The sequence below is a fragment of the Apus apus genome, chromosome 19 (assembly GCF_020740795.1).
Source record: "Apus apus isolate bApuApu2 chromosome 19, bApuApu2.pri.cur, whole genome shotgun sequence".
Taxonomy (NCBI): domain Eukaryota; kingdom Metazoa; phylum Chordata; class Aves; order Apodiformes; family Apodidae; genus Apus; species Apus apus.
The window spans coordinates 10,231,618-10,255,044 of NC_067300.1; the positions used below are offsets into that span (position 1 = coordinate 10,231,618).

The window sequence follows — 23,427 nt, forward strand, 5'->3', positions numbered from 1 at the left end:
AGCAGAAGTTTATCACATAATAGTGAAAAGTTTTCCAGAGTATGAAAGACTTTAAATTTTCCTCAATTAAAATGTTAGGGCAAAAGTATTTTTTAATCAGCTTTAGTGGCTTGAGTTACAGTGGCTTCAATATCATGATCTCACAGGCCTTTGTTGTGCAGCTTAACTCTGTATATGACTGTATCTGGAGGTGATAACTATTCAGTTATCTGATAACTATTCAGAGTTCAGGTTGTTTTATAGAAGTGAGCACTCATTTATAGTGTTGCAAGGGTTCACCTTAAACAACAGCTTGTATGACAACAGTTGAGATTTTTAGGAAGGTTCTACAGTGTTTCTGATAGAATCACAGCCACTCTGGACTCAGACTCCAGAAGGTGCAGAAGTGATGAGATCTGCAGGCTGCCAGAGAGGAGCAGAAGCCCTCATCATGCAGAGTGTACAGTTAGTGTATACCATGAATACATCAAAGCTGTGTGTTTAAGCTCCCTGCTGTGAGCATCTGTTAGTGCATAGACTTGTCTGTGTGATCCAGGGTAAAGGTAGACTTGGAGCCATGTTCATAAACTTAATTTTTAAAGGTGACACTAGAGTGACTTCTGATGGGGTTTTCTAATATGTCTGGCCAGTTTGGAGAAGAAAACTGCAGTGCAGACCTCATTCAATTTCTGTGCCTGAGAAAAGGTAGTGAAGTGCTGCTGAGATGAGACTGAGTGTTGTGCCACTATCAGCTTTCATGTTGTGAGCAAATGTTTTTTCCCAGTTCTTTAAAGAATACGACAGAAAACCACGGTGGTTTTGGCACAGTTCTTGGCTGACAAGAGGGAAGTGACTTAATGTCTTCTGTGCCCTGAAGACTTATGCTAGTTTAAAGGAGAGGTTTTATAGTAATCTAGTACTGGTGCGTCAGAGTGAATGGATGGGAAAGAGGAGGATCAAGGCTTGTTGCTTACAGAGTAATACATATGTGAATTCTCCACGTACCCAGAGCATGATAAAACTGCATAATGCCACTCTTCTCACCCTTCCTTGAGTCACTGGGATTTGGTCTCATCTTTGTCTTTCAGGTTTGTTTATTCACAGCCTAAATTGAGGCAGCTCTGCAGTTTTCCACGCTGCAGTCAGAAGATATCTGTCTGGTTTATCCTGGTTTTACGAACAGTGTGGTTTTGAGAAAGATGCTGTTATATGTTGAAGACACATATCTCCCCTCTTCCACTGTAATCAGAAGTTACCCAGATAAAAAAATAAATAAATCCCTTTGAAAAATCATAACCAGCAGCAGGCTGACTGCCTTCACTGAAATCAGGAATTCCTATCTTTGTTATCTTGTCAGCACCTAAGCAAAGGCTAAGAGGGAAGTGTTATTTGTGCCAGGGCATGGGACCCTTTTTTAAAGTCCACAGGCCTGTTTAGGTTTTTACCCTGTATTCATGCCTGGAGCAAGAAAAGGCCTTTTTGTATTACTGTAACAAGTACACACAGGCTTTTTATAGCTTTACAGATAAATGTGTGTTGGAATGTATAGCCCAAAGTGAAGAAGAATTCAAGGCCCTGAAAGAGTTAGCAGCTCCAGTTTCTTCCAGTTGAATGTACCAAGGATTGGGGTGACAAAAGGGAAGGATAATTTACAGCTTAGCAAATGGGAAAGAGAACTCCTAGCTGACTTGCTGGAACTCAATCCTGCAGCAAACATCCAAAGTCAGCGTTACGTCCTGGGCAATTAAGTGAGGTGACATGTCTGTTCTTGCAGTAAGAGGGGTGCTGCTGAAGAATTTATGCTACCTTAGCAGAGGGGTCAGTTTGGGTGAAGAAATTGTCTCTTTTAGTGAAGTCTTGCCCTGTAAGGATAGGTAATTCTCAGGTAAGTGTGAAGTGCCAGCAGGGAGTTTTACAGCAGAGATGGAGATTCCTCTGGCACAGGGGAGACTTAAGTGAGTGGTGGAGGGAGTGATGCAGAGTGTAGTAGTTCTGTGGGACTTTGGTCTGAGGATGACATTTTCACCACTACAGCTGACATCCAGTGGACAGTTTTGTAATCTGGCTTCTTACATGCTCTTTTTGGAGCTACAGGAATTGATTTCATGCTTAAGACTCTGCTCTGAATGACAACTAATAGTTGTCACCCAAGTTACCAGTCCTGTGGCAAGTAGAGTGTGGCTCAGATTGTTGTGCATAGAGGTTTTCAGAAACCTAAATGCTGAAGTGAGCATATTCTGATTTTTTTTGCAAGGAATCCTGAAATCATCTAACAGCCTTTTGGAAGGTGCCTGTGAGCCTGGGGAACAGAGATGTCTTTGAGATACTAAGTATCCTACTTGCCTTTTGAAAGTAGGCTTCTACTTTCACTCTGCATTAACTGCTTTTCCTTACCATTTTGCAAGTCTCTTAAAAAGTCGATGAGCACAAGGGATGGTTTAGTGTTCGCTGTACACAGGCCATAACTGTGCTTTTGAGTAGATAGTAGCTTTTGTCAGTCGTTCAGTGTCCCAAGTGCCTGTTACAAGACCATGCATTTAGGATCTGTTTATTCATGAGAAAAGGGAACTGACATCTAGATAAATGAGGCTGCTGAAATTAAGAGACAGCAGGATATGAATTTACCATTGTTTTGTATTGTATTGTGTGTTTATTGTAAAGTGAGACTAGAGCTAGTTCTCTCTTTTTTTTTTTTTTGATAGCTTTATAGCTGCAGTAGTTCTTTGCATGTGGAAGTGACAGGCTGTCAGTATCATGGATAGTAGCCAACAAATATTTTTTCCTGCATTCTCTGTAATCAAGTACACTTCTTCAAGGTGATGTTGACTGAAGCAAGATAAACTGAGCATCCTGCTTGTTAAGCAGATGGTTCTTTCTGTATGGATCCCTTCAGTGCTGTGCCAGCCAGGGATGGGGCTAGAGCAGTCAAGCAACACTGGGGAGGGCCTGGAAATGCTGAAGGAGCTTTCTGTTACAGACTTCACTGCCTGCATTCATCTGCAGGGCCACAGATCGCAGTGCCCCTCTTCTCCCAAGCAAGACACTGTGTAACTGCTGGGTCAGTTTAGGTTACCTGCAGCAGGACAGGAATATGACAAAGTAGAAGATAACAGGCAGTTTCAGTGAAGAAAAGACTTGCCAGCCTCCTTTATATCCTTTATCAGACTCAGTGTGGTATGACTCCTTCCATGCACCACTCTCTTACCTACCCCTTGTTTCATTCCTGTGAGGCCACAGAATGTCAGCCAGCTCCTGGAGTGAGCCCAGCTCATTTCATTAGCTATCACTGACCAGCAGTTGCCAGGCTACTGCTGAAGAGCTGCCAGCCTTCTCAGCACCTCCGAGATGATAATCCTGAGGTAGCTTTCTGAATGGCTTATTAATAAGCTAGCTAGCATTAGGCACGTAAATAGGTATGGTATTATGCTGATAGATAGAGTAAAGCTGACCTCCATTTCAGCCAAGTGTTAAGATGTTTTCTTAAATGACTGTGGCCAGTTCTTTATGGATGTTACCTGCTAAATATCTGATACAGCTCTGAATTTTAAGTAACGTGGTTTAGTTGGTTTCAGTACAGCGGTCCCTCAAAAGCTCTTATGGGCATAACAGACCTGTTGGCCACTGAACAGCAGACTTAGCTGGCTGCACACTGTTTTGTTGAGTGCTAAGCTGTGGATTTCCATACCTTTCATTTTATTAAGAGCAATCTCAACTTTAGTCAGCTCACAACAGTTTTTAATCCTTCCTCAATGTTGATCTCTGAATGTGATTAATGACCTCTGCCCATAGACTTGTTAAAGACCAGAAAACAGACTTCCAAGAAAAGGTAAGAGCATATGATTAACTGACTTCTCTTACCCTCCCTTCTAGAATAAAACTGTGTTCTGTAGCTCCAGGCAACTGGACATACCTGTATATTCCAGTAAATCTTAGCCTGAGCTGCAGCCTCAAGCAAAGAACAGTAACACAATTCTCACAGTGTCCTTGACTCCTGCCCCCAATAGCTCTGGACAAGGAAATTGCTTGGATTTGCCTCAGACCTCAAAGGACAAGCTTGGCAGCACAGGAATTTAATGTTTTGGAAGAACAGTGAAATAAGAGGGGCAGGAAAGAAAAAAAAAAGTTTAAGAGAAAACTTTATTAGTTCTTTATATATATAATTTATCTTTTAAGAAAATAGACATCCAGTTTTTCTAATTAGCTAAATACTGGGAAATGCCCTGTTCTATTTCTGAAGTAAAACTTGCCTTCCTAGTCTCTTCACAGCCTTTTTTGGGCTTTTCTGTTACTGCTTCCATTGAGTAACCCCCAGTGGTATTGGTGTGCAGCAACCCTTGCACAATTTCAGTGCTCAGCATGCATATGCAAGAATTAGTCTTGTATACTCTGTTGTCTGCCACCTGTGTGAAGGAATGCATTCTGCTTGTTAGGGCACAAATGTGCTTTACCTTTACATCTCGAAGTTACAACTCTGCAAATAATCTGATAAAACTGCTGTCTTAGGAAGCCTGTCTCTCCTTTGCTGAGCCTACTACCTGACTTAGAAGGAGAATGGACTTAGGTGGTTTGGCTTCCCAGGCTTCAGAAAGCCTTAAAGCCAGTTTTTTCACTGTAAACAAAAAAACCCCAAATGATTCATAAGGCCATGATTCCTGTTTACAGAGATAAGCCTTTATTGTATGCTATTGGAAGCAAATGGGACATGGTTATGGTTTTATTTACAGAGAAGTCTGTAGCATTGGGTTACAATCAGTGGTAAATGAACCAGGATTACAGTGCAGATCTCAGTGTTGTGTACAGTTAATAACAGTGGTTGGCGTACAAACCACAACGCAGAAGCCAAATGAAGCCACGTGTACAGGGTACAGCATCACGTGAGGAAGCAACTTAATGTACAAAGAGCATTCCATTTACTTTACATTTGCAGGCTTTTTTGGCTAGTGAGTAGTTACAGCTCCATTTAAAATTTCACTGTGCGGTTATTTTTCTTCCCACTCAACTGCTACCAAATTAAGACAATCTGAATGTTCAGATTACATTTTTAACACTACAAATAGTGAAGGTTGTTGCCAAATTACTTTATTTGAAATTGCTTTATTTACAGTATAGTCAGGAATAGTTTAATCATCATTGTTCTCTGTAGATTACAAATCCAGAGAAATCTGAAATATTTTGAAAGTAGTCTGTAACTAGACCACAATCTTTCTTGTACTTCATTTGGAAGTTTAATTCTGGGTAACTTGTTTTTCCGAGATTTACTGGGAAGAAAGATGCAATTGTCCACTGTATTACTCATTTGTGGAATTTGTTCATGGAATTTAAGGTTTAGATAGTTCAAAGGTCATACTGCTTTTTATTCAATGCCATATCCATTCTTAGTGTAAAAATAAACACTCTGTCCTCTGTGGATAAATAAATCCATCTGTTGGCTGCAGGTCAGACCTCTGTTGGTGAAAGAGATTTAGAAAAATAGACCTTTTCTTTAATGTTTACTACGCTGAACCACAAAGGAAAAGTGAAATTCATTCAAGTCTAGAAACAGAAATACAGTACAAGTGATTTATAGAATTGCATTTCTTCCCTCTGCAAACTTGCTGAGCATGAAACACTGCCGCAAAGCACTACCTCTGTCTTTTCCTTGTCTTGTAGAAGTCACTGTCGCAAGAAAAGTCACATTACACTCTATTGTCACATTTCCTGTCTGCCTTCTAGCGTGCAGACTCTTAGAAGGGCTCTGCCTCCTGAGGATTGTTTGCTTAAGGATTCTTTAGATGGATGGGTGGTAGAAGTTTGGGTTATACGAGGGGAATGTTCTAGCCCAAACTAGAAGCAATTGTTTTAATTTATTTGACTAACGATGATTTTAGGTGGGTGGAAACTCAATGATCTAAAAAAAAAAAATGGCTTATGAGTTGGATTTGGAAAACACCAGCCTTTCCTCAAAATCTTTGCTTCTGAGACTGCTTCACATACATGTCCTCATTAAGGGGCTGGTACGTTTGGCAGTACAGGTTTCATGCTCAGCTTTGTCACTAAGAACTGGACAGGACTTTAAAAAGCATACAGCCCACTGGGACTTGCTCTGCTGTAGTATTTCAGTGCTTTTGACAGTCCCCCACAGCAGGGTTCCTCTCTTAGAAGTGCAAGTGTCCCAGAATGGCTCTAGGACAGCAGGAGGATGGGTAACCTTCTGGAGTGGAAGTAGTAGTTAAGCACCAGTTGCTGGCCCCTGCAGAGGCTTGAGATAACAGAACTGCTTTGTAGAGAGCTTGTCGACCTAAAAAGCTTAGTCAGTTTGATCAATAAATATTGAATTGGGGTTAGGATAAGAAATAAGACACTGCACTTTGGAACTGGAAGACAGAGTCAACTTCCTTTCTGTCCAAAAGGAGACTAGCTTTAAAACATTTGTCCTTAAGGACCTTTGTGATGTGTGATGTATAACTCACTGAGCGAATATGAAAGTACCTGTCCCTTTTACAGGGAAGAAAAAATGTATGACTAAACAAAGCTTAGAGGCTTTTTTCTGTGTTTGGTTGTTGGGGGTTTTTTTGTTTCTTTTAGTGATTTCTTGTTGTTTAAAAAACTTTAAACATCTGTTCTGTGTCATGTTGTCCCTGAAGGCTTATTTACCCGCTCTTAAATTATGCAGCATTGCCCAGAGAATGGCTCTGTAGTTCAATATGCTCTCTGCAGTACAGCCTCTGTTTTCTTCCAGTATATGGGTATTTTCATGCAATTTATGTTATCAGTTAGAAAACTCCACTTGTCTTTATCCTGTTGGTTTAAGCAGGGAAGCACTGATACCAATTTGAAAACACAGGAAATAATCTGTACAGCAAATTTTCCTAATTAAATTCATATAATCACTAACTTTTCAAAAGCTGTACTGCTCTAAAAGTTGTTCTTCATCCCATCATTATTCTGCTTTGACCAGTATCACTTTTCATCTGTTTATGAACAGTTCTTTGTGGAAATAATAATCAAAGAATACTTTCTCCTACCCTGACTACATTTTACTTTGTTAGCTTACAGGATGCCCTCACAGAACTACAGGTTCTGTTGCGAGCGCAGCAATACACACATTTCTGTATGCATAGGTCATTTGTAATAGTGTCAGAAGTAAAGTAAAATCTGCCAAGATGTTCTGTTCCTCTTAATTAAGCTTGATTTATATGTGCCTGTTGACTTAAGATGCAGTTAGTGTCCACTGCTGAGATGACACAGTACCCTGAGAAACTTTGTATTGATTATGCTTACACAAGCTTGTGCTTTTCTAAGAACACAGAAATGAGCACAAAGAAAGTAAATAAGTAAATCATTTTTTTTCCATAGAACACTGTTTAGCAACTTGTTCAGAGCAGCTTTGAAGTACGAAGTTGAAACTTACTTTCTGCTTTACTCCCTCCAAAACATAGATGAGTGCCATAATTAACTCCCCTCTAGCTTAAAAAAACAGAAGTGGATAGAATTTCAAAATACGCTTTTCTGGTAAGATTAAACTAGTTTGTCATAACTCATTGCACCAATATTGGTGACCTGAAATAAGTACGTTACATGTAGTTATGGAAGCAGTATTTGCTTTCCTTGTTGCCATGCTATTCTGTCTAAAGGGAAAGTCTAGAATACTGTGGGCTTTGTAGGGGTAACTTACTAGTATTACTTTAGGGGTAATTACTACTATTCCTTTCCTTCCGAAGACTCAGTTGCATCTCCTGTAACAACATCACTAGCAGATTCTTGCCTGCTATATGGATGGCTTAAATTTCTTATCTAGTTTCTTATAAATTACTAGAAAAACACCACCATCTTCTCCTGTTCATAAGATACTAAGGCTGTTGGTTTACCACAGTAGACAAACTTCCTGGTTTTACCACAGATGGTATTAATGGACTTGGAAAAGGACGTGCAACTTCCCCTCCAACTTCCTATTTATGATGCTCAACCTTTAAGACTGGAGAAGGGCATTCTAGCTTCATTTTCTTCCTCTTTCTCTTTTGCCTCAGTCCATTCTACCAGGACCAGATGCATTCAGCAAACAAGTTCAAGTAGAAACTGCACGGCACCTCACGAACTGCAAAGAAGCAAAATGCACCTGGAGCTTCTAGATCCAGGTAAGAGGCAGGAATGAAGCTTAAGTTCACATGCTATTTTGCAATTAAACATTAATTGCAACTCCTCTTACTCATTCCAACTCCCCTGTTCCAAAGAATGAATGATAGCAAATTACATTCAATTAAGGCCTTTTCAGAATTAGTGTAATTTGTTCTAGTAGAGATAACAGTCCAGAGGTTTTCACAAACATGCACTTCTGGCTAGCTATAAAACATTTTGATGTTGTTTACTTACACAACACAGAAGAGACCATAATTATTTTATTGCCACAAACCTTTGAAGTTGGAAATCAAAAAAATTCAGTCTCAATCTGTAGTTAAAATTTTTACATGCTCTTTAAATTCTTGCAACTCGTGTTCCTCAATGGATTAGTAATTAAAGATGGAAGAGAACTCTCCCAGTGAGAAAGCTTCAGTCTGTGCAACAGTTTCTGTAGATTAGGCTTGATGGGTTATTTTAAAGTACACTATTAAATTACCTGTGGTGCAGTTTGTATGACCTTAGATCGTACACAGTTAAGGCACCAAATAAAAGATAAAACAACATCTAAAGTAAGAAATTTGCTTTACAAATGTACATCTCCACACACCCCTTTTGGACATTCAACTCCTCTTAAATGTCAAGATAAACATGCAGTCTGAGTGTCTCATGCAGCCACAGGAATTAGAGGAAAAAACTCAACACTTGACTGAATTTTAGTCTTACACAATAATGAACTTTTCTCCTAAAAACCTCACACAGCTACTTTTAGCAAGGCAGTGCATTGCCTACACAGCACCAGACAGGCCTGGCAGGAAAAGCACCCTTTCTCTTGAAGATCCCAGGCTAAAGGAACAGGCATATCTACCCTACTCATACCTTTGTAACATCTTAAACATCACTTACAAACAAATAACTGAATCAGTCCCATTTCTATGAGCAGAATGGGAAAAAGGAATATGTTTGGAGCACTAGGAAGCCTAGACATAAATAGGGGTGGATTTAGAGGACACATAAAACTAAGGAGACATAATTTCTGGGATTAAGTAACAAAACAGCTTACTAAAGTGGTTAATGTTCAAAAGAAAGTATAGGTGAAAACTGCTGCCACAATCCATAGGCACAGGACTTCAGTGCTGAGTCTCCAGTGAATAGCTGTAAAAGGACTGTAACAGAATTTCCATTTTACAGTAAGGGTCAGATTCACAGAAAATAAGATGTGCTAAAACAGAAGAATGAAACCAATGAGCTGTTAGACAAGATGTCTCATATACTATAGATAGCAGATGCAACTACACTGTCCCTTTGCTTCAAAGAAGTCAGTAAGTATCTCATTTTTAAATGGATTTATTCAAGAGGAAGTCTGAGAGGGTCTGTGTCCTGAACTTTCAAGTTGAGCTACTGTTTTTTAAGACAGTACAACTGTTCTTAAGAGAACTCCTTGGTGAGTCCAGCAGATAGCTCATTTTCATTCTTTTGATGCCAGAGAGGAGACGTCTTAGCTTCAGGACTGAGAATAACAATCAACTTAATATTTACATAACTCATCATGTATCCAAAAGAATCCATTGCAGCAGAGTTCTTGTGCTGTTTCCCAGAGCTACCAGAACTAGTAGCTGTTTTTGTAAACTGCTTCTATGACTTGGAACTCATCTGAAGCTGGGACATACCTTTCTCTTGATTAAGTATCAGGCAACTGTCTACAGAGATTTAGCTAAAGGCAAGAAGTTCTAATACCAAAAGATGGTATCTTAGCTTACCAAGCAGAAGAGGCAGAGGGAAATTTGCAGTTTTGTCTTACGACTGAAATGCTCTATTGTCAACCTGCTCTTCAGTTACACAGTTCTGGAGAGATGTTCAGGAATCCCACCTCTAGACTGTGATGGATCTCAGAAGTACAGATGCAGAATTACAAATGAGGCAAGGGACACTTTCTTTCAGGGGATTGGTGACTGAAAACACAGAGGCTGCCAGGCTCACTCTGCAAGGACACTGCTGAGAGTGGATCAGGGATGGTACACATTAATGCTGCTCCCATTTATTGCTATCTTAAGAGTTTTAGGAGTGCCAAGAGACTGATGTTCCATAGTTGAACAGCCAACTGGAGATTAAGAATCTTCATGCCACTCTTCATTTTCTACTTCCTCATAATGTGAGGAACTTGTGGACAGGGAAATTTTTCTCAGTGGTTCAATGAAAGCAAAATGCCTTAAAGAACTTCAGATTTGTGCACTTTTCCCCAAGTAAGTTCTTTCAGTGGCTAGAGGGCATAGTCTTTAATCAAGTAAGACGTTTTAAATCTTTTTTTCTACCAGAAGGAAAGTGTTCTCGAAGAAATAACATGAGTCTCCAGAGATCAGAGATACCAGAGTAGTTTTCACAGATCCTTGTAAATTAGTAGAAATAGTCCCTTGACACATGGATATATTGAAATATTTGTAGGAAAACTTGTTTCTCTGAAGCTCTTCATAGGCTGATTAACAGTTTTTAAGAATTGATAAACTTCTATGTTACAATTCCAACATTTGAGGCAATCAGTTATTTACTGGGATGCTAGAAGGTGATCAGAAAAGGCAGAGAAGGATGACAGAATCCACAGAAGCAAAGGTATTTAACTGCTGTGAAAGTCTGCAGCAGTTGCTGAATCATCTAATTGACTCACATTGGCTGTGTGACAGCAAATTAGACAAATTAGGCACCACCTACCCAGGCAATAAATTGCTTTTGTGAGGGTTGGATTGTGCATTCTGGCCAACAGAAATTGCTTGGGCACCAGAGCCACGTGTTACACTTTCCTTTCATGAGTATAGGCTGGCCTCCCTCCATCCGAGTGGCACAAAGCCCAGGAATAAGGTCACCATGTTCCAACTCCTGAACGTGTGCTTAAGGAAGACAGCAAGCCCTGGCAGAGAGAGGACATGATGGCAGGAAGCATCACGTACCATCCTTTCAGTTGACCAGGCTCTCCAAACTAATAAGGTTGCCTTATAACTTTCTCTAGATAGAACATACCTGTATGGCTGGCAAAGTAGGATTGTAGTCCTATACCTTACATCTTCAAAATTCACAGCTGATATCTGGGAAAATGGCAAGCATTCCAGCTGTCATTGACCCCATCAGGAGGGAAAATGCTGAGGTATGGTTAGCAGTACACCTTACTTAAGGGTTTCCATCTGTAAATACTGCTGTTTAAAAAGTGAGTTCTTTGACCATTGCAACTGGTGAAACTGAGGTGCCAGCTCCTTGTAGAGCTGTGCACTTTTGGAGAGGACCTACCAGCAGACTTGTATCGTATGTATATAAAGACCACATGTCTCCTGAAGTCATGTGCTCGCAGATTTCTAAGTAATACTTCTGTCTAGCTTTCACCTATTTCAAAACAAAAGCAAAGAGTTTCTAGAATGTATGACCCTACAGCAGTTCTGCTCTTACACCAGTGCTACAGCTGTGTAAGAAGTCAACTGGAATTAAATTCTCTGAAGGGGACATGGACCAGACAGAAGTGCTGCTAACAGTCAGACAATGCTGCAGGCTGGTATACAATGTTTCTCCCTTGTGTGGTCCCATGAAACTCAAACTGGTAAAAAGGGAAAGCAAGTATCTACTGGATGATGGGTTTGTGTGCGAAAGCAGCTGAAGGCAAACAAATAGTGTTACAACATTGAACAGTCTGTATTTTCTCCCCATCCTGTCAATAGCCTCACATTCCTCAGTGTTAACTGAGCAGATCACTGGAGCTCACAGTTGATCTTCCAGAGTTAATGGCAATGACATCCACCTCCAATAGAGAGAACAAATTAAACAGGTCCATTCTTTATTGTAAAGCTCTGGCTTTTATTCCTTTAAGTGCCAGACACCATCTCCCAAAATACACACTATCATGTGGTTAGCTAAATCTAGAGTTAAGGTGGGTAGTGTACAGGCACAGACGTTCCCTGGTACCCTGTTTATATATGTACTAATTGAAAGGAACCTTTTTAGAATTCCTTTCCATGAGCTAGAAATTCAAACTATAACATTTCTGCTTCACTGAGGAGGTACTACAAAACAGGCAACAATACTTGGCAGCTGCACAAAGGACACAGAACCAGATTTACATATTTGATTGTTGGGAATATCCAGAAATACAAGATCAGTAGCCATAAGGTAGACCTCTCATCTCACAGAAAAGGCACTTCAGACCATGCTCCTGTGAGGAGGCTTTTAAAAGAAAACGTGCAAGTGTTATGCAAACGGAGTTTTTAGTTCTACCGTATCAGTGTTTGTTGCAACATTGATCAAGCAGCTGTTACCCAAATTATTTATAATGGCTTGATATTTCAGACAGATTAAAGCCTACTGGTAGCATTTAACTGCTCTCTCCAATGCCAGTGTATTAGGCACGTAATGTTTTGCTCAAGTTCCACTGTCAAACAAGACAGGTTCCTAGGCAATCTTACACCTCAGGATCTTATCACTGATTCCAAGTGGCTGCAAAAACCAGTATTTAGGAGTCTTAAGTACACTGTGTGTTTTGCTTGTCGTACTGAGAAGGGGTGCAGCAAAGGCAAGAGGACAAATTTCAGCCATAAGTACTTGCATTACAAACAAAAATGTATTAGAGAGATTTATTATCTTCTCAGTGAAAAAGAGAAGATCCAACAAAGATTTTTAAAGAGTGGAATGCTTAGGATTGTAAGAGTTAAAAGGGTAATGTGACAGAAGAAATGGAAATTCACAGTCAAAGCATTTCTGATGGAAACCAATACACATGGATTAAGCTGCCAAGTACAGGCCACAAAGAAACAGATCAGATAAGAGCCATCAAGACATTTTATTAATCAGTTCTTGAACTGGACAGTGCTTGTCAAACTGACATCAGTTAAGCCTAGGAAAGGAATACTCAAGAGAAGTTCATTATAATGCACCTTAACACTGCCTTGACACATACAGAACCCTGTCTGTGGAAGGAAGCAGAGCAGCCTGCTGCTCCATACTGGCACTGCGCAGCCTGACAGGCCCCAAGAGGGAACTGAATTTTAAGTTAGCTTCAGACCAAGCCCCAGGTTTGCACCTTGAAGATAACAGCAGATGAAAACCTGCACCACCGAATGGGAAGGACATTCTGATGGTCATCAATTGCACCTGCAAATGTAATCAAATGGTTATATGCTTTCACAGGCAAGTGGCTGCTACAGTTCCTCAAGTTCATTTCCCCTGGTGCAGATATATAGGCCACTTGCAAGATCATGTTTCTGCCAACAGTAGCAAAGCTAACAATATTTAACAGCTATTTTTCTAGATCAGCCTATGAATTCTATCCATACTTATCCTGACTTATGGATAACCTACACATGCAGTTATTTACTGAATTTGATGTTTTCAGTATTGAAATGAAATAGTCTGTTTTGGCTGTTATATTTTGATGCAAAACAACAAGCTTTGAGCCTGATACACTACTAACATATTCCATACTAAGTGTTTTCCTGTTTTACAACTGTATAAACTGTGATCAGTCAGGGTTTTTTTATGCTTTCATCTCTGAATTTACACCCTAAAATGCTACTACAACATCACCAATTTTCCTCTCTCTCTTTTTTTTTTTTTTTTACCATTTTTATATAAAAAGAGTTGTTTCCAGCAACTTCAAGTACTGCAAGTACTGCAGTTGTGCAGTACTGTGCTGTGCAACTTTGCATAATGCAAGGTTATAGAAAAGCAAAAAAAAAAAAAATTTAAAACTACACATATCATGTGCACCATATAGGTCATAATCCAAAACCATTTTAATCCAAGTAAAATATTTGTTAAAAGATTTACTACAGAACTGAAAAGAATTGTTTATGGATGGCTGTATCCTAATTTCTAGTTTTAGAAAACCACAGCTAAGCAAATTATTCATGCAGAGTTAAATCACTGCCTGCCTTCCTCTCCTCCCTTTGCACCCACAGGAGGAAAGCAAACCTAGCTGCTTCATGAATTAATTTGGCCTAATAACATTTAATCTCTACAGATTTTAACTGTAATATCATCAAAGTCTTTCAGTCTTCATTTGGAGTTTAGCTTTAATAGTTTAGGGAAATAATTTCTCTCTGTATTAGTTAGATAATACCACACATTCCACATACCTAGAACCATGGTCTGCCTTTCAGTGCAGGTCATGGCCGTGGCTTTGGTACCTGCCCAAATGTTTTCCACAGGTATGCAAGGAATGCAGTGCCTGATACAGCAGTATCAACACAGCTTTTTTGCTACACAAGAGGAAAATACTTGAAAGAGAACAGTCTGTTGATAAAACCAAACAATGTTTTAAAGCATTAAGTCATTTCTTTTTTAACTGAAACCTGCAGTATTTGAAGTGGCCTTGAAAATTACAAAGTTGGAATCAGTCCTATGTATTACCTGTTTAAACATTTAGTTAAACAAGACATAATAAAAACGTGCCATATACAAGATTGTCACAGGTCTATGAGATTTTTAGAAAAAAAGCAGTAAAAATATTCTTTAAGCTGAAAATAAAATCTCTTACCTTTTATATCACGATCTCAGCTTACAGTCACTACATTTCTGCTTATTTTATACAAGTGCATATGGCTATGAAGGTCCGGAGAGAATGAGAATAAAGTGGTATTAACCTGCTGGAAACTGCTTAAAAGTCTTAAGCTGCAACATACAGATGTTCCAATACCATTAAAAAAAAAAAACAAAACATTCATCTTTCAGTTATTGCTGATTGCTGATAGACAATCTCAACATACCAACATACAAATATTTAAGAGGGGAAAAAAAGTCAGTAAATTGAGAGCAGCAAAGTTTTTTGAATTGGATGTTTAGCAAATATGTTTTCCTATCATTTGGTGATGATTTTAAGAGACACAAAAGCAATACATTTAAAAGTCAAGATCAGGCCTACCCTTTTTGTGCCTCACATTAATGATGTGGGAAAGAGACAGAGAGAGAGAGAATATATCATTTAGTTAGATTTTGGAAAAAAAATATATTCTATTTTTTCTTCTGCCTTTTTGCTACATTTCATGTCTGCTGACATGCTCAATGGTACAAAGCACTACTGCTTGAAGAGTGACCATTGCAAGTCTTTGTAGCAATTTTGATAGGAAACATGCAAATACATTCATAGTATGAAAATTCTGAAGTACTTCAAGAGTAAAAGGAAACACAGGATTCACTGCTTAAAGCAGGCACTCTGCTCAGTTTTGTTTGTCATTTTGGTGTTTGGCTTCCCCCCCACCCCGACACACCAGTCTTTGCCTTCTCATGTAAAGAAATAACCAGAAGTATATACACATCTATTGCTATGCACCGAAGAAAGGACTGTGGCTTGGAGTAAATATTGCTTTTCATTATAGGGAACAAAGTTCAAGAAGTGAGAAAAACACTTAAAAAAAAAAAGATAAAAAGCAAAAAGAAAAAAAGCTCAGATTCCATGTCTGAAGTTGAGAAGCCTCAAAAGGAGCCATGTTCTTGCTTTTAAGACATGTACAAAATGCCATTTCGAGCCACACAACCTGATGGTTCTAGAAGTCAGAGAAGAAATCTTGAGGGCCCAAGTGAATAATAAAAGGTGCGATGCTGAGAGGCTGGCAATAGGGACTGTCAATGAAAAAACCACCTACAGTGGGAAAAGAGCAGAGAAGCAAAAACTTCATGTTAATGTCAGAGAGACTAGCTGAAGCTAAAGCTCCATTTAAATTTCTCTGCTCTTTCAGCTGCAAGTGGAATTTTCATTGTAAAACGGGCACTTTTTAATTCTTTGAAGGTATTGAAACATCTAACACCTCCAAGGTTACCACTTTCTAAACAAAGAACTGACAGCTCATTCATATTTTCAGTAAAGCAGAGAAATGTAAAATATGCAGCAAGGGGGCAAATTTACAATGTGGTTAGTAACTCCCAACAAATGAAAAAAAAAATAAAAAGTGACTTCTATAAATCATCTGAAATGACTGCCATCATGTTGGAAAAGAGCATAGCGCCCTCATTTCTGAAATAAGAACAAGTTATTTGGCTTACAAATGTTCATTGTATAGAATTGATTCAGAGAATATTTTGTTTGAAATTTTACAAAGCTGGGGATTCACAAAAAAACAACCAAAAAAGAAAAAAGAAAAAAAAAAAAAAAAACAAAAAAGAAACTACCAACAGTTGCCAATCAGGGGAACTCCAAAAGAGAACGGGGGGGGGAAATGTGCAGAGGAAAGATTTCTTTAATGAATATTTGATTAACAAAAATGGGCTCTTATCAGCCATGCTTTTTCTGCCCCGTGATGGCTTCCTTTCATCCATAGGCCAGCAAAACGTGTCAGTGATTGATGACCACCATTTAATTTGACTACATCCCCAAAACCCTGCTCTTCATCTCAACACTAATGCATGGATGACAACAGCAGGCTCACTGCTGCTTGTCAATAGATCTAGATTTTTTTTTATTAAAGTACCACCAACACCAAACAAAAGTAGGAGAAAAACCATTTAAGATATAAACACATTCCTAAGCACAAATACTTCGCTTAAGAACAGCTGCAGTTAATTCCAAGAAAAGCAACTTGTTACATAAGCCACCCCTGGTTATGCTTTTCTAATATTTCATTCCCTAGAATGGGGGGCGCAGGGGAGGAGGAACTTTACATTCCTTGAAGCACCATTTTTACTCCCTCTTCATATATAACGCTCCCTGCCTCAGCAGCAGTGCTGGAGAGCAGAGCACACAAAGGCGATCTTGAAAGAGCATGAACTACAGCAAACCTACTGAAAAGCAATGGGTGAGCAGAGAACTGCAATCAATAATGCTGCTTATTTTGTGGGGTGATACCTTAATAAAGATGGCCTGACCCCTGGGTAGAGCCCAGTGCAGGTTTTATGCTGAAGTCTACAAGAGGTGGAGGCAGTGCAGAGCTGGGGCCTGTCCTGGAATTTCAGACAGGTGCACACACTGCTCACGGGAAAGACGCTTCTTTCACTTTGAGCACAACTCTTAGGAAAAAGTACTGGCCTATGGCTGAAGTGTGTCACTTTTCACAGCAGCACTCAACAAGAACTGGGACAATTAAATAGCAAGATTTCATGGGGACCTTGTTGCTGCTTTAGATTCTTACAAATGTAAGGGGGAAAAGGAGAACGCTTTGTTTTCATATAAGATTGACAAGTAAAACGCTTTCTCTAGAAATGGTGGATGGAAAATCAAGGGTGGGCAGACAATCTTAAAAGTGAAGAAGGCCACAAGAACCAGTGCAATTTTTTTTTCGTTTTGTTGTTTTGTTGTGTTTTTTTTTTTAAAAAAAAAAAACAGAAAAGAAAGGAAAACAAGCAGCTTTGCGCTCTAAAGAATCTGATTGAAACATTATTGTCGTCCTTTCTCTGGGCAATACGGACTTTACTGTGTATCCCTGTAACTACAGAACAAGAGTCCTTCTGTGAGAACTTCCTTTGTTTAATACCTGTTTCACAGAATGTAACCTAACACAGAGAGAGACAGCCTAAGACTAATTCCTTTTGTTTTGTTTGTTTTTCAGTATTTCATGTACTAGTGAAAAGCTTTCTTGGATAATTAAGACTGGGTGTAAAATCACAGTTACAGTATGCTGATCTGAAAGAATATAAGGAAACTCAGGTACTGATGCTCCATTATAAAAAATAAGATAAAACAGTATTTTAACCCATGTTTTACTAAGTTTATTACACACCATAATATTTACAAAGTTAAATGTTAACTGTAAAATTTCTATTGTGTGGGTCTGGGTTTTTTAATTTTTATTTTTTAAAGAGCTATGCCCTGCATTTAATAACCTACAACAAGTACAGGTCATTATCTGAATCTGTGTGACTGCATTAGGAAACAGGCAGTACTCTTGTGTTACAACAAAACATTTTATTTGTGATCAGTGTTTTATATTCTATACATCCTTCACAAATTTAATTTTACATAATCGGATACTTCATTTAAAACGTAAGATTTAAGCTTCTAGTTCTTCCCTATAACAGAAGGCTGGTATAAGTTATTTGAAAATGAGGTAACATTTCACAGAACATTTTTTTCAAGTTTTAGAGAACTAAATTTGCATTTTGTTAAAATCAAAAAGTAGGAAAAAGATGTTTCTTTACAAATGACTTTGCTCAAGTATGTGTTCAAAGAAAACAGGATAAAAAGGCTTTTTTTCTTCTAACATTCTGTACTGTATTGTGTTGTTCAATCAATTGGAATTAGCTTCTGCCATTTGCTAAAAGAATGAGTAGTGGGGAACAGGATAAGTTGGGAATTTCATAACTGGTAACAGAACCATTCTCTTGGGTAAACCTACAGAGAGAAGAAAGGGAGAGGACTCCAAATGAGTTCAGTGATCCAAGAAAGTCAGATAAGAGCTTACAGTAGTGTTCTCATTAACCTTTTCCAGATCAGTCAGTGCGATTTTAGGGTGCAGGGTCCCATAAACAGTAACACTTCCAACACCTTGCCCTATTTCAAACAGATGGTTAACTTAAAAGTTTGAGTTTATTTTTGTCTTGGTGTTTGGTAAAATTACAGTAAGCAATATTCTCAAAAGCAGAGTGTGTATTTGGACTCAAAGACCTACTTCATCATCTTTATGATAATAAATCTCTACTACCTCGTTCTACATTCCCAGTTAACTTCACAGGCCAGTTACAATTGTAGATACTCTATATGGGCACTACTTTGCATAAAAGAGAACTCATGGGGAAACTGTTGAGCAGTTTTGATAAGCAACCAGGTAGGTCAGAGAAAAATCAAGCACCTACAGTAAATTCTGCATCTGCTTCCTTATTCTGCATTTCCTGTCTTGAAGTGGCAAATCTGGAAAGATTAATATCTGCCTGATTTCATTATTATTACAGAGTTCTTGTGGCCTCACAAACTTCTGCACAATTAAATGTTTGTTGTTTTTTTTAATCTTGCCTATTTAAATTCTAGTATTTAACCTAAGTATCCATTTAGAAATCACAAAGCAGCAACAGCAGGTATTCCAGAGCACCAGATGATCAAAGTGAAGTTTCCCAACATGCAACAGCTTACAAAGGCAAAGAGACATGTTTACCTTACAGCCAAAAAGCATTATCCCAGTACTTCGCATCACAATCATAAGACATTAAAAACAGAAACTCTTTATGTGAAAAATGGGGGCATTTAATTCCACAATGCTTTGAAGTCAGTGATATGTCAGATGATACTCAGCTAAGTGGCTAAAAATCCAGCTCCCAAAATAGGCATCATGAGAAAAAACACAAAACAGAAAGAAAGAAGCAAGAAAAGCTGCAAGGAGAGTTGGTAACAATTGTATTATTTTCCTCAACAGGGACAGGATTCCTCTTATGTCACTTTATGTCCCTGCTTGTAAAAATACACATATGCAGATGCCACTCATTCTAGTTAGTCTGTGACTACTGCTTGGAATGAATCAAAGGGATTTTTTAAAAAACCCATACCATGAGGTTAGCTCTAAACTAAACTTAATTGAGAAAATATGTGGCTGTTGCTCATGTAATGCAACACAAAAGCCAACACACAGAGTACACCCCGTGGGACAGCACTGCTGCCATCTGCCCTTCTGTCAGAGCACTTGGCCAGTCAATAGGGCAGAAGTTCTAAAACTAGAGAGGTTTCTGAAGGGAGAATTCCAGAGAATTAGTGCAGCCCATGGGCTTATCCTCCTTCCCTTTTCACTGCTGGGCAGTGGAATAGGACCAGCTGGTTTTAGTCAAGTAAAGTGAACGTTTTTAGTAAAGCAGCAGAATTCTGCCACTGCTAATAGCTCATACCTCTAAAATAAAGTAATTAAGTAAATGCTTCAAATTATTTTTAACTTTTATAATGCTACCAGGGGAGTTGGTGTTGCCTAAGCCATACAAATGTAAGAGGAAAAATTACTACAAACGCTACAGAAGCTAGAAAATTAATAGCAAATTGCAGGCTTAGTTTCCCACATGAAAAACTGCAGGCCTTGAAACACACTCAACTTGTCATTTGAGTTGCACCTTTTCAAGCAGTCCCTGTGACAGGAGAGGACAGGGGGACTGGTTCTGGTGGGCTCATTGTGCGTGCCAGGACATATCACTGACTCCAAACTGCTTTGCTCCCATTGCCACATAAACCTCATTCAAAGTAACCAAAAGGGCCGGTTAGAGGTATGCATTGTTAGTCTAGCATAAAACAAGCCAGGGAGTAGGGAGAAGCTGAGTTAAGAAAAACCCTTCATCATAGCTCTCTGATGATTAGTTTGCTTTACAATCTTCATGAACCCAGTGCTTTGCCAGCCTTGTATCACTACGTTTCTTAATAAAAAGCATTGTGGTGAATCACCATGTCCTGGCTCCCTGGCCATCTGATTGCTGAAGGTCTGAGCTACACAAAATCCGTCCTGCTTGTCCCAAGCAGCTGTGGTTTAGTCTGGGGGGGAGGGAGGAGAGGTGTGTATATGCACAGAGAGTTTTACTGTACAGGAGATTTCACAACGTTGACAGCATTAAGGGGGCTTTGTCCACAAGCCACTTAGGCTCGGAAACAAACATTTTGCCAGTGTTACTGTAATGCTATTTAGATAAATATTGGTCAGAGATGCTGAAATAGGCCCTTCGGTAGTCTTTGAATGGAGCACAGATTGGCTGTAAAAAGTAAGATAACTACTTCAGTTGAGTTTCAGTATGAACGGGAACAGGCAATTACAACAAGCAGTCCTTCCACAGATCAGGCAAAGCATAGGCAAAAAAGCTACTCCAACCAAAAAAGAACCACAAGGTTATGGCATAAAAATGTTGTTGTTGTTGTCATCGTTTAAGAGCTTTAATCTCTCTGAATCTCTCTTTGGACTGCCACATTTGGACTGCCACAACACTTTCTGTATAATTTCTAATTTGTTAATTACTGGACCATACATACCGTAAGCTGGTGCAGCTGTGCTGTACCCATAGGGTGCTCCATAGCCTGCAATGGAAACAGACATGGGGTGGGTTTCATTTTCTACAGTATCTGAAGTCAGTGTTTGCATGTCATGTGCCCTTTCTGGTACATGAAAACCAGGATTATAGGAAAAACAAACTCACACCAATACATACAAATATTGCTGAAAACACTAAAACAGCTAAGCATGACTCTGGAGTAAGACAGAAGCCAACAGTGCTAACACTGAGCTTGGTTACTACATCTCAGTGGTTCATGAAGGCTTTACAGTTCTTTTTTTTTCCTGGTGGGATCAACTGTGTCCATCAGAGAAAGTAACAGATTTCTGAGAACAGGGGATGAAGAGAAAGGTGAAGGCCAAGGCCAATAAAAACAGCTACAGCAACTGGGAAATTAAACCTATTTCTGGAGTAATTCCATGCTGGCAAGAAGTATACCCCTGGCAGGTTAAAGTGTCTCATAAATGATTCCTCAGGCAGAAAGACAGTTCCAAAAACAATGTTAACAGCCATTAAAAATGAATTACTGGTTTTTAATATTTATAATTACATCAACATACTGGAACAATGAAGACGACATGCTGCTGGCTGTGCCAGGAAGCAAGTCTACCAAACAACAGGGCTATGCTGTTAGCATGGGTGAACTGTTGAAGGGTATAATTAGAGCTTATGCTGTAATCTAAAAACCTGAGCATGAGGAATGTAACTTCTGGTTTTTTGAAGCTATTGGATTTGCTTTGACTAAGGAATCCCCAGCACCTCATTCTTACAAATTTGTGATTCTTATTCCAAGTAAAAACAACGTCCCAATTCCCTTCACATCACCTGCAAGCCTCAGACATGTTGCAGAGTCACAAAGAACAATGCACTTTGAAAAGGGGAATGAGAAAGTGAACATTTCATTACAATTTCCTTGTGTTTCCATCTTAACACCTTATGTTCTGTGTGCCTGTCAGATTAACAACAAAACAACACAGAACCATACACGAGTTTGTACCAGCCAGTAGCAGCTGAGCTCTTCAAGCTGTAACAGTTTCGCTTCCGATGGTTGCAAACCTGCCCTAAGGAATCAGCAATGAGATACCCTGACTAGTAACTCACCTGTATGGCAAGCACCAAGGATAAACATGAACCAGAAGACCCTTGAAATTCAAAAGATGTTTCTGCTAATCATAACAACGCAGCAGGTTTGAATTAACATCAGCCATTTAAAATGGAAATTCTTTTGGATTTTGGCCACCAACAGAAGCTACTAATGGATGCTGTGCTCATCTTTGCAATCCATGTAGAAGGTTTCTGTGAGCACAGTGACTCCTGAACCTGCCAGCTTCATCTCCACAAGTGTTTCTTGGGAAAGCAACTCCTACCGCTAAAGGGCATATAATCCAGGAGGTTCTTAGTTCAGAAAAGAGTTTTGGGAATTGTGCCATGGCAGTGAACAATAAAGATGCCACATAATAAAATAATAAAGCCAGACAAGCCATTGTGCCTCTAACTGCTGTTCTGTGCATGCCAAGCTTTGAGTTGTACACCCAGGATGGGCACTGCCAGTTTTCTGGCTCTTTGATTTATTTAAAACCCCATGAATTCTCCCTTCTGCTTCATCTCAGGTGATTATGGCTGAAGAAATCACTTGCATAGGTTACTGACATGTGGAAGAGAATACCCCAGCAGATAAAAAATAAAAGATTAGCTACTAGTATCATGCCTTACCTGGTGTTATGTATCCAGTAGCAGCAGCTGCCCCAACAAATGCCCCTCGTGTTAAAGCACCTCGGCCTCTGCCTCGAACAGCCTGGACTGCTGCAGAAACAGCTGTATTGACGACCCCTTTAGTCTGCCCAGAGCAATAAAAAACAGCAATTCAGAGAGTGAAAGTGTTTGCTGAGAATCCAAAGCCATATGCATTAAATCACCACCTTTGAAAAATCTCTTTAAACGTGCTTGATGTGCTAGTCTTGATGAAGGTGGAATACAGAACAGAGCAGTACTGTTCTGAAGAACCTGATTGCCAGAAACCAAGTGATTTTCTTGGCACTGACCTTGCTGTACCTCCTCCAGCTAATCAGCAGCTTTTCTGTCTCTTTTTCTACTGTATAATATGGTCTTCAACTATCAGATTTTATTGTTATACTACTATAATTATTTTAGATGAATAAAAATAGAAACCTTACAAGTGTGCGTAAGACGAGACTGAAATAACTTGCTTCCTGTAGAAGTTCCTGTATCATAAAACAACTCAAGTCTGTGAGAACAGAGTCCAAAAAGCAAATAGCAATTCTTACCTGAGGAAGAATCTTCTTTTTCTTGTTATTTGCTGCATTTGGCCCAGAAAACAGTTTTTCAAGAGCTGCTAATGCAGCACTTGCTTTTGCTACTTTCTTATTTGGGCCTGCGCCTCTGAACTTCTGTCCATCTACTTCTACCTGAAAATGGAGACATGAGTTT

The 23,427-nt window shown here is 39.2% G+C and overlaps 1 protein-coding gene across 13 annotated transcripts in view; it reads right to left on the reverse strand.

The window, feature by feature from the left end:
• Nucleotides 1–4,632: 4,632 nt before the first annotated feature.
• The window catches only part of STRBP (spermatid perinuclear RNA binding protein), a 61,635-nt gene continuing 42,840 nt past the window's right edge, over nucleotides 4,633–23,427 (reverse strand). For 5 of the 13 annotated variants that reach the window (XM_051636225.1, XM_051636233.1, XM_051636224.1 and 2 more), the window contains exons 15-18: nucleotides 23,265–23,405; nucleotides 22,693–22,816; nucleotides 20,960–21,004; nucleotides 14,735–15,682 (exon numbers count right to left, since the gene is read on the reverse strand). In XM_051636225.1, coding sequence (XP_051492185.1) covers nucleotides 15,588–15,682; nucleotides 20,960–21,004; nucleotides 22,693–22,816; nucleotides 23,265–23,405 — 405 coding nt within the window. In that variant the 3' untranslated portion in view covers nucleotides 14,735–15,587. The other 8 variants (XM_051636226.1, XM_051636229.1, XM_051636223.1 and 5 more) reach the window with 6 other exon arrangements.